This window comes from Solenopsis invicta, chromosome 15, assembly GCF_016802725.1.
Source record: "Solenopsis invicta isolate M01_SB chromosome 15, UNIL_Sinv_3.0, whole genome shotgun sequence".
NCBI lineage: Eukaryota > Metazoa > Arthropoda > Insecta > Hymenoptera > Formicidae > Solenopsis > Solenopsis invicta.
The window spans coordinates 8940048-8950915 of record NC_052678.1 but is presented as its reverse complement, the minus strand read 5'-3'; the positions used below and the strand labels follow the sequence as shown (position 1 = coordinate 8950915).

The window sequence follows — 10868 nt, the reverse complement described above, 5'->3', positions numbered from 1 at the left end:
TTCTAGTCTCTCTACGTCCCTGCGCAGAAATCGTCCGAAATCCTCTTTCTGAATTTTACAGCCTAAACGTAGCACGGAAAACGTGAAGGGTCGAGAGGGGAGTAAAGAGGAGGGTATCCATAGAGATAACATCGCCGCTTGCTCCATGTCTATCACCGCGATGCTTTCTCTCTCTAACTGAAGGTCTAAACAATTAAAGGACAATCACGTTAAAAGAGAAAGAGAGAAAGAGAGAGAGAGAGAGTTGCGTCAAGATTTAAAAAAATTAAAAAAGCTAATTTTTTCAAAAGCATAATTTGAAGACATTTAAATAATAAAGAATTATGTAAAAATAAAAAGGTGGTATATTTATTCGTGGAAAGACATTTATTTCTTCTTCATCATATGATGCGATGTTAATTACAATTATTTTTTAAGTACTGCGTAAAATGAATGTTTCTTTATTAAAGAACCAAATTCTCTCTGTTACTATTAAACATCTTTTTTAAGTAAAAATATGATTGTGCAAAATATGGGCATAAACGTATTGATATGTATTAATATCAATGTTAATGTAAATAATTCAGACTATAATAAATAAAAAATTACGCGAAAGTAGACGTAATTAATCATTTGTGCACATTCTCGACCCCTGTTCTGGATGCAACACACGCGATACGCGTCAGATTTTATTTAGGGGAAAGTAGGGTTATTGTACGCACTGGGTAATTGTACGCTTCGTGGTTTGGCACCTTCCCGATGAATAAAACTTATATCACGACGATATTTGTAGGCTGAAGGCATTTTTTAAATATATAACCATACGTTATATCATTTAAAAACGTAGTTAATTTAAAAAATAAGAAAAAGTAAAATCATGATTTTTCTTGCGATTTTGGCGTTCAGAAAATAAGGCAATAAGTCTGTATTTTTACTTTATTCGTTTAATTTTGTTATACCTAACAAAAGTACGTTTTTTCCTGCGTTCTTTGAGCTATTGTTTATTAAATTTAATTAAATAGTCATCCAGTAATTGTTTATTTATCGAATCAAGTCCGCCGTCGACAATTTTACGCATCCATCTTGAAAGGCGTGAGACCACGTGAGATCAACTATAGTGCCACTAGTACAGTGTAGTGCAGTGTAGTGTAGTTAAAAGAATGGGCTATAACCTCATTTTTCCTCCGCGTCCATTTATCCAACCGCACGTACAATTACCCAAGGCCCGAGAAATTTTTTCGTTTAACCACTTGCTTCTTTTTGCTGAATATAGCATTATCAAATAAAAAATTGTTCAATATGACAATACATAATGATAAAAAAATGTTTAAAGTTTCTATTTCTGTACTCGTATCGATTTCAACTTTAAAAATCACTTCACTGCGATAAATTTCCCTTAGGTGCGTGCAATTTACCTACTTTCCCCTACAGCAAAATGGATGTTAGCACGGACAACAACCTACATCCATCTCTCGAGAAATGGATGTAGGTTGTTGTCCGTGCTAGCATCCACACTGTTTTTAACGGCGGGTTGCAAAATGGATGTGACACGTAGTTCCCATTCTGGCCAGAATAGATGTGCGTCACTAGTGTACGGGAGTTTCGAAGCGTTATAGGAAAAAGGCCGCCGTGGCCGCTCTCAGGTTCCTCTCTGCTCTCGGACTCTCAAAACGTATAATCGGTACGTTCGTAAAACTGGGCTGGACGCGTAATATTGACTGCGGTCTGCGGTTCAATCAAATGAACCAATCAGAACGAAGAATTTTAATAATCTGATCATTAAAGCTAGATCCTGCCATTAACTTATTACTTATTATTAATTAAAAGTATTTATTACTTATTAATTCCATGTATTAATTAAATATTGAGTATTATTAAAGTATTATTAATTAATTAAAAGTATTTTATTTTATATAAATAAATTATAATTTTCAAAAAATGAATAAGGAAAGCAAAATGCAATTTGTTTATGTGTATATAAATATGTATATATAAATTAACCAATGATAGTCGACTATTCTCCTCACATTCCATTGTGATTAGTCGAATCCATGCGGCCGCAATGTATCGATATATATCGATGATCTCACCGTACGCGGCAATGTTCCGACGGCTGCGGTGAGTGTGCTCTTTTCAAACATGGGGAGGTTATCCGCTTGAGGCAGTACTATGTGGGATTTCGGCAACCGCGGCGTCGTGGTGTTGATAAGTGTGACGTGCGGGTGTGTACTGGTATACAACGCCTGGGGCGCGATCCTGGCTCTAGCATTCACGCTGCTCCTAGTAGTGTACGCGTGCTACTCCCTGCTCGCCAACGACAGTCTGATATCGCCGCACGCGTATCACGTTTTCGGTTATCTTCGTGAAGCGGTCCACGAGCTCGGCGCGGCGATTCGTGTCGTCTACGGCTACGGTACCGGTTTCGTGCGTAAGCTTTGGCATAGTGCGAATCGTTGTTATCGCGAGCATTTCCCTCCATTCAGAATGGACAGACGACGCACGGGCAATTATCAGCTTAGCAGCGACTCCTATGCCGCTGCCGCTATCAAGCGTGGAGAATCATCGTCGTCGTCGTCCAGATTCGGCCTGATCGATCATTTGAGCCCGATCCCGTGCGTTCCTTACCGTTCGCGCGTTAACGATATGCTCGGGACGGACAGTAGATTGTATCACGTCGGTGATTACGATTGCACGTCACAGCAGCAACCCGTCTACGGCAAGCACACCTCCACGCCGGTCTTGAGATCTATTAGTAGGGAAGAGAACTCCCGAAATGGTGACGTTAACCAAATGCGTGGAATACCTACCAAGAAGATGTCACCCATGTACGCTCAGAATCATACCCTGAGCCGCGGGGAGAATGTCACACAATTCAGTCCTGAAGGCTCTCCATGGGGAATGAGCATTAGTCCCAAGATGCGCCCGAGACCAGCCGGTATAAAAACAGTCCAGACAGTCGCTGGACCATTATTGGCATCGACGAGATATAATATTGATCCTAAGTAAGTGCATATCTGTAAATATAATTTAACATGTGTTTCTTATTTATTCTAATATTCATTGTATTATTTTTATTGCCTCTACAAAAATTTGCAGGATTTTAATTTAACATGTTTTTCTATATACCATGTAATTATGTGTATCTGTTGGCTTTACAATACTGGTTTTATTTTACAAATGCAGGGTATACACGGATGTATCGTCGCCAGGTCTTACAACAAGATTAACCAAATACGCCACGGAAGCAAAGACTAAGTTAATTCATCAATCACAGTATGGCACTGGGCAGTTTCCAAAAGTTAATCTCTATGCAAATCCAATTCCTATGTTGAATGCGAAGCTGACAAAGATGAGAATGCCAGTGACGGTCAGAGTTGCGCCACCAGATATAACAAAGTACTCTCCACCTGAAAAGCAAAAGATTCTAGCTAGCATTTGTCATACGGAGAACAGATCACCCACCAGCGTTGTTCAAGTTTTACGAGAGATATCGTTGAAACGACATGCGTCAACGGAGGATGTTAGCTTTGACGTTGCCAAGAAACAGAGAACAGAATACTTTAATGAGGAAAGGGAGACAATTCTGGAAGAAAATAAGCAGAAGCGAAGTAGAGATGACTCTTCTAAATCGGACGAGGATCTTTCTCCCCAGAATAAAGTTAGACCCGCGAAACGTACAAAAACACGATCCTGTTATGATATCATAAACTCTTTAAGTTCCAGTGCCCATGTTGCTGCTGGAGTTAAGAGGAAAGCAGGTAGGTATCAATATTTATCTAATTATGTATTAGCGGATTATTTGATGTACACAGATTTTCATCATTGTTAATGTGTTTATACAGTTGATACATCACACAGCGATACACCCAACTTTGAGAAGCATTTTAAGTCTCTAGAAAGTACACAGTCTAATGATTCTCCGACTGCTTCATTATCTCAGAACTTTGATACAGACATTGGTACATCTGACTTGAAAGAAATATATTCAAACAAGCCTGATACTCTGAAATCTAAGAAAGCAGAGGAACTCTCTTTGGGAAAAGGAATATTGAAATCATCTAATAAAGAAGTCAAGCTTAGTCTGGATAAACATGTAACTTATAAAAATGTAAAAAGTACCAATGAAACTGATAATACGAAAGCTGCAGTACCAACAAAACCCATTAAACTGACGGATAAATTATTTATGAGAGCCGAACCCGAACGGAACGAACAGTTGAAATCGCTCGTGGAGGAGCCGAGTGTTATAAGAGTTAAATTTGCGACGGACAATGTAGAAGAAATAAAGAAAGAGGATATACGAAATATGAGGCAAACCAGTATGAAAGCCAGGCTGCAAAGTATGTTTGATGCAATATCAGGGAAAGGTAAGTAGTATAGAGTGTCTATAAAGTCTGTTTCTACTTTTTGTATTTCAAAAACTATTTAAAATTGTGGAAAAATACATGTTTGACCATGTATTCAATGACTATTCTACTAAGATTAGGTTTAAAAAATAAAGCCCTTCAAAATGATCAATCACGTATTTCGCAATTTTTTTTAATTTTAAATTATTTCTAAAATATTTGAAGTGTGAAAAAACTTTTTAGATATCCTGTATATCAAGATGAATAAAACAACATAGTTTAATTATCATTTGCTGTCATTATTAAAGAATAATTGATTAAAGAATTTAAAAACACACTTTTCTTCATACATTTTTTATGTATTTTTTGTCTTTTATGTAACTATTTCATTTATATTTTCAGCAGAGAACAAAATTAATCCGGATGTCGTGATTCAAGCGGACGACGTTAACACGGTCACGCCACCAGTAACACTTCCAGTCAGTTGTGCAACTCTCAATTCTTCAACGACCACAACGAATGTCAATACCACGCCGCTGTCCACCGCGGCCATCATACCGAGTGGTTTCTCTTTGTCGAGACCCAGTGCGAAAGTCGAAACAAAATCGGACGCAACTTTCAGTTGTTCACCGAAAACGTCGCCAGCGCAACCAAATGTGCTAACAAATATTCTCGCGAAGGAAAAAACAAATTTGATCGCCAAGACGATTGAAACCACGAAGCAAACAAACGTGTCAATCGCGTCCACGATTACAAGCACTGCGAAGTCCTCGGAAAAAGTTGTACCTTCGATTCCAAGTACAGTAGCGCCGACATTTAATTTCGGCAAACCAGCCGCAGAGACATTAGCTATGACATCAAACAGTACTTTACCGAATTTTGGTGCCAGTACATACAGTAGTAATACTTTTACGCCAACTTCATCGAAGTCTACTAATTTCTTGATAGTTGATAAAGCGCCGTCGAGTTCGACATTTGCGCCGATTAATCCTAGCACTATAACTCGAGAAAAAATCGAGATTAATAATATCGTTACAACAAGTGCGGTTATTAGTTCGTCCACCACCGAGAATACTCAAACTACTTCTATCTTTACTTTCGGCAACAAACCCACCTCATCTCCCGTGACCCAAGCTGCTATACCAACTTTGCCACGTCAATCTCCTGGGACATTATTGCCGATCAGTACAACTACTGTGACTAGCAACACTAGTTTCAATAGTGTTGTAAATAGCAGCACATCGAATAGCACACCTTTATTCACTTTGGGAGGCAGCAATACCACTTCGCAATCTCCAAAGTCTAATAATTTCATATTTGGCCAGTCAAGTAGTAACGTTCAATCGAAAATGAATGCTTTTGGAAGCTCTGTGAATACTCAAGTAACGCCATTGTCACAAGTTACTAAATCTTTTAATTTTACGTCCAATCCTTCGACGACGATCGTCGCAAATAGCTCGTTCACCGCGAACGCCACAACTGCCACGGTACCGACATTCGGACTGTCGAGCGCATCTACATTCTCGCTGGGCACGACGTCCGCTACTTCCTCGATGTCTACTTTACCCATTAGCAAATCTCTATTTGTCTTTGGCGCTTCCAATAGTCCGAGCACGACTTCTACAGCTATAGCTTTACCAGCTATAGCTTTACCAGCTACAGCTTTACCAGCTACAGCTTTACCAGCTACAGCTTTACCAGCTACAGCTTTACCAGCTACAGCTTTACCAGCTGCAACTGCTAACAACACGACCAGCTTAAGTACGATAAGTAGCAACGCGATTTCTACATTTGGAGCCTCCACCGCTACCACCGTTTCACAATTTGGCGCATCTACGACAACATTTCCGCAATTTGGCACACCTACGACCAACGTTTCACAATTTAGCACACCTACTACATCCATTTTTGCCACTGTGTCAATTCCAACGACGAGCACGATATTTGGTACAGGTAGCAACAGTCAACCACTTTTCGGAACTGCATCAGGATCTGGAGCAACGTCGGAAACTGCTAGTATATTTAATACAACTACAGCTCCTCCGCTCTTTGTTCCAACAACTATTGTTGCGTCGTCGTCCAACAGCACGCCTAGCGCGCCCAGTTTGTTTTCCAACACTAACGCTAATTCGACTCCGATCACTACGACGCCTTCAGTGTTCAGTAGTGGCACCTCGATTTTTGGCCAGACAAAGTCCCCGACATCTTTTGGAACGACAAGCAGCATGTTCGGCGGCACTACGGTGCCGATGTTCGGCTCGACTACGCAAACCGGCACAACTGTGCCCGCGTTCGGTATCACCAGCGGCAATATTTCTACCACTGCGATCACTTCTGGCTTCGATACTGCTAGCAACACGACACCCGCGCCTGCGTTTGGAACACCTGATGTAGGCACGACAACGAGCGTACAGGCATCACCGGCTTTCGGTGGCACAACGGGCGGGATATTTGGTTCGACCGACAATAACGCACCGTCAGTTCCCATATTCGGAGGAGTGAATGCTACTCCGGCTACTGAAGCCTTCGGCATCCCTGCAGCAACGAGCACCTTCGGCACGCAAAGTCCTCCAAGTCTCCCGTTCGGTGCCTCGAGCGGCAGTACGACGTTCGGCGACAACAAATCTCTGTTTGGAGCGACACCCACGACCAGCTCAAACTTCGGCACATCTAATCCGTCTGTTCCAGCCTTTGGGGCTAGTAACGCTAATAACGCAAGCACAAATAATATGTTCGTATTCGGAAGCGCTCAGAAAGATGGGCAACAGAACACGACGTTTTCCTTTGGCTCCAACTTCAACGCTGCAAGTAATAATTCTACAGGCGCACCATCCGTCCCGTTTCAGTTTGGAGCTCCAACGGCTAAACCAGGTAATTGGAAACAAATTGCTTTAATAATGATGCGATTGTAATGGTTAAACATTTTAATTGTACAAAAACACCAACTTTCGATATAAGACGAATAAATCTAAATATAATTATACCAATTATACTAATTGCATTTGCATTTTTCTGTTTTCAGCAACAACGGCATTCAATTTTACTGCATCACCGGCGTCTCCTACGCTGAACTTCGGAACCACGGCAGCGCCGACTTTCAATCCCTCGACGCCCGGCATGTTCAGTATCGGAAGCGGATCTACTGCACCGCGATCTAGAACAATTCGCACGCGAAAACCAAGATGATGGAGAATGTAAATGCCGCCAGACTGAGTGCATATTTTTATTTAAAACATATATTCGAAGTGTTTATTCAGTTATATTCTTTTATATACGTATATGTATTGTGTCGTGTGCAAAAAGACGTACTTTCGACATACATATGTGTCGCATTTGGATATAATTTAACATATAATTTGGTATAAAATAAAAATGAGAGATTGAATACATATATTACGGAGAGATTCGTGGAATACTAAACAATCACGTTTTTTAATATACGTTTGGTGACGGTTGCTAGATATATCTATTTTGTACATAGTATATATCCTATAATATTATGTAGAATGTTTTATCTAATTTGACTCACTTGCAATATCTTTGTTATTTTTTTATGGAAAAATGTGTAAGGAAGAAGTTGCTTTGATTCGAAAAGACAAATATAAAATTATTATAGGTCTTCCTCATTTGTATAAAAATTTTTTTGTTTACGTAAAAGTGTTAAAGCAAGATTAATAACAAAAATTATAATGTATTGGTAAAATGTTTTTTGTTTTGTTCTGATTTTCATATAAAATATTAAATATCGAAATTTACAAGTTATGTAAGATAAATGCATTTTAAGTCCATATTATTAAACAATTGATTCCTATAACGTGCATTTTTTGTATTTGTCCATGTGTGGAATGATTAAAGAAATATCATAAAAGTGCATAACAATTGTATTTTCAAATAAGTTATATAAAAATCTTTTATCTAATGTTTTTTATATAAATATTACAGTAGAAAACTAATCGATCTGTATTTTCAAAGATCAACTGTAAAATGTTAGCCAAAGAAAGCAGTCAATAATCTTGGAAGCGAGAGAGAAAGGTTTTGAAAACAGTGAGAAAAAAATTTTGTCCTTGAAATATTTGTCTTTTCGAGTTCGACTTCTCCGTTATACATATATTTCGATATCTCTGTCGAAAATAACAAACTTATTACAGACGGTTGAGGTAGAATCTTGTGTACACGGCAGTGTGTTGTCTATACTTGTTAAATTAATGTACTCACTGGGAAGAGAAATGATATAAATGTTGCAAACGCACTCAAAAAAGAAGTGTTTAATTTTAAGATATTAAAATATTTCATTTTTATTCCCGTTTTTTAAATACTTAAAAATGTTTTAGTTTTAAACGGTGTTTAGATTTAAAACACTAAAACGTTTAAAGCTGTTAAAGATTTCAGCCTCAAATAATTTAGAGTATTAAATCTAAATGTTTAAAAATTTTTTAAATATTTAAAAACAGAAACAAAACACTTTAATAGCTTCAAATGTTAACAATTTTTTTTTAGTGCGAAACTTAAAATTCAATGCAACTTCAAACGACTGTCTCCTGTCACCAAATCATGTTGTTGCACAATAAAATGCAACACATGATTCAGAAAGCCGAGAAAGTGCAAACTTATCTCTACACTTGTAACTAGCATGTGATAAAACGATGTGATTTTAAACGATATGATTAAATCACATCTTTCTTCACGATTATATTTGTATGTCGTCCGTTTGTGTCTCAAGACCTATTGATAACAAAGCAGAAACTGTACTATTTGTTTATCGGTATATGAAACCGATGTTCGTGGATTCTTACTCTATATTTTCGTTATAAATCCATTATTTTCACATGCCAGAAGTATAGGAAACAAGATATGATATATACTTCTTATTCTTTGGAAAATTTCGCATCAGAGGCAAGTTGTGCGATTATGGTGTCTCTGCGAGATACAAGTTATGATCTAAGTCTCTAAGTAATGAAAATGCGTTTGTTATAAACGAATCTCCTTTCGTATTCTCCTGGCGTTACTCGTGTAGAGTGCAATTCTTAAAGAAATTTTGCTCCTATACATTGTGAGGAAAAAAGTTATTGACTAAATTTTTCATTAAATTTCTTCAGTTTAATCACGTTACATAATTAACTTAAATACATAAAATACTTGAACTTTGAATATTATTTACTAAATTTCGTGGTATACACTAAGTAAACAGTTCTTAACTTTGCTAAATTTTTTAGATTAATAAAATTTCTTCAGCTTAAGTAATTTATGTATTTAAGTTAAACATGTAAATACTTGAGCTGAAGAAATTTTAATCAAGCTGAAAAATTTTAACTTAACTTATTTTTTTTTCGATGTAACAAAATTTAGCACGATAGTATGTTAAATTTAAAAAAACACGTGTGTGTCACGTCTTGTACGACGAAAAAAGAATTTTCTAGAAAATTTGGATTATATCCGTTATTCGTGACTCAAACTGCCGACTCAAATGACGGATATGGGTATGTTGTTCAGGGAAGGTTCTCATTTCCCGCTTAAACGTATTTTCCGCATTCGTGGGTTTCTCCAATCAGCTCTAATTGTATCGTCATCGCTTCTTTCCTATTTACACGTGCAAACGTGCTGACTCACGAATGACGAAAATCCGTTACTCATTGTCAGTGTAAAGAAGTATATTCGATTAAACAGAAAACGGCGATCATTCTGGATAAATGAGAGAACGATATTTATTAATGCATCGTATTGCAATGATTTGACATAAATTTATATTTGGCTTGTCCCTTTTTCTACTCTGTAAATATATAAAATCTATGTTTAAAAAATATCTTGTGAATGGAATGGTATAGGCTGATGTTACATCTCTAAGGCTAAGATATGTGCATATTTTATATTCTACGACATCGTAAAATATAAAATATGCACACATATTGGCTAGAGACGTAACATCTCGTATATCATATTCAATCAATGATAAATTAGTCAACATTGAGCAACAGTGTCACTCGCTACACACGTGTAAGAATTGCTACAGAATTAAATACACTTTGTATTCTTCTTCCTTCATTCTTATCCAGAATGTTATGTATTATAAATCTCGCGTGTTGCCAATTAAACGATGCTGTTTGTCTATCTTTTAAAAATTGTACATAGAGAGAGAGGGGGGGGGGAGGATCTGAATTCATTTGAATTATTCTCATTAACGCGTTAATGAGAGTATATGATACCTAATATTAATATAATAATTAATATAATAAACCTATTACTATAAGTTCGGGAAGTTTAAACAAGTACTGTAATATATTATGGACAATTATATGTCAAATATAAAAAATAAGAGAGCCACATTCTCTCTTTCATATCGCGCAGTGTACATTATAATAAACGAGCGTTTAGAGTTTTCTTTAAATCGTTTTATTGAAATTATTATTATTATTAATTTTTTCCGATTTTTGTGCTACCGATTGTTTATATAAAATCCCGAATCCAAATTGTTTTCGTTCGTTCCATGTGTAATATAGTAATGTTTCTTATTTTTTGTTATACACACATTTCGGTTTGAATATTTTC

At 37.1% G+C, this 10868-nt stretch overlaps 1 protein-coding gene across 2 annotated transcripts; it reads left to right on the top strand.

Moving 5' to 3' along the window:
• The first annotated feature begins 2067 nt into the window (after nt 1–2067).
• LOC105194348 (uncharacterized threonine-rich GPI-anchored glycoprotein PJ4664.02) lies at nt 2068–10707 on the top strand. Of its 2 annotated transcripts, none has more exons than XM_011159238.3 (5): nt 2068–2981; nt 3163–3737; nt 3822–4346; nt 4731–7196; nt 7348–10707. In XM_011159238.3, exons 1-5 carry the CDS (start codon nt 2149–2151, stop codon nt 7509–7511), a joined length of 4563 nt encoding a protein of 1520 aa, XP_011157540.1. In that variant the 5' UTR covers nt 2068–2148; the 3' UTR covers nt 7512–10707. The 2 variants fall into 2 exon arrangements, with proteins under 2 accessions (XP_011157540.1, XP_011157532.1); XM_011159230.3 differs by having other exon boundaries at nt 2069–2981; nt 4728–7196.
• The last annotated feature ends 161 nt before the right edge of the window (nt 10708–10868 follow it).

Coding starts and splice junctions, on each gene's coding strand:
- LOC105194348 (XM_011159230.3), top strand. CDS start 2,149: ATGTGGGATTTCGGCAACCGCGGCGTCGTGGTGTTGATAAGTGTGACG. Junction 3,738..3,821: donor TGGAGTTAAGAGGAAAGCAG/GTAGGTATCAAT, acceptor GTGTTTATACAG/TTGATACATCACACAGCGAT. Junction 7,197..7,347: donor AGCTCCAACGGCTAAACCAG/GTAATTGGAAAC, acceptor TTCTGTTTTCAG/CAACAACGGCATTCAATTTT.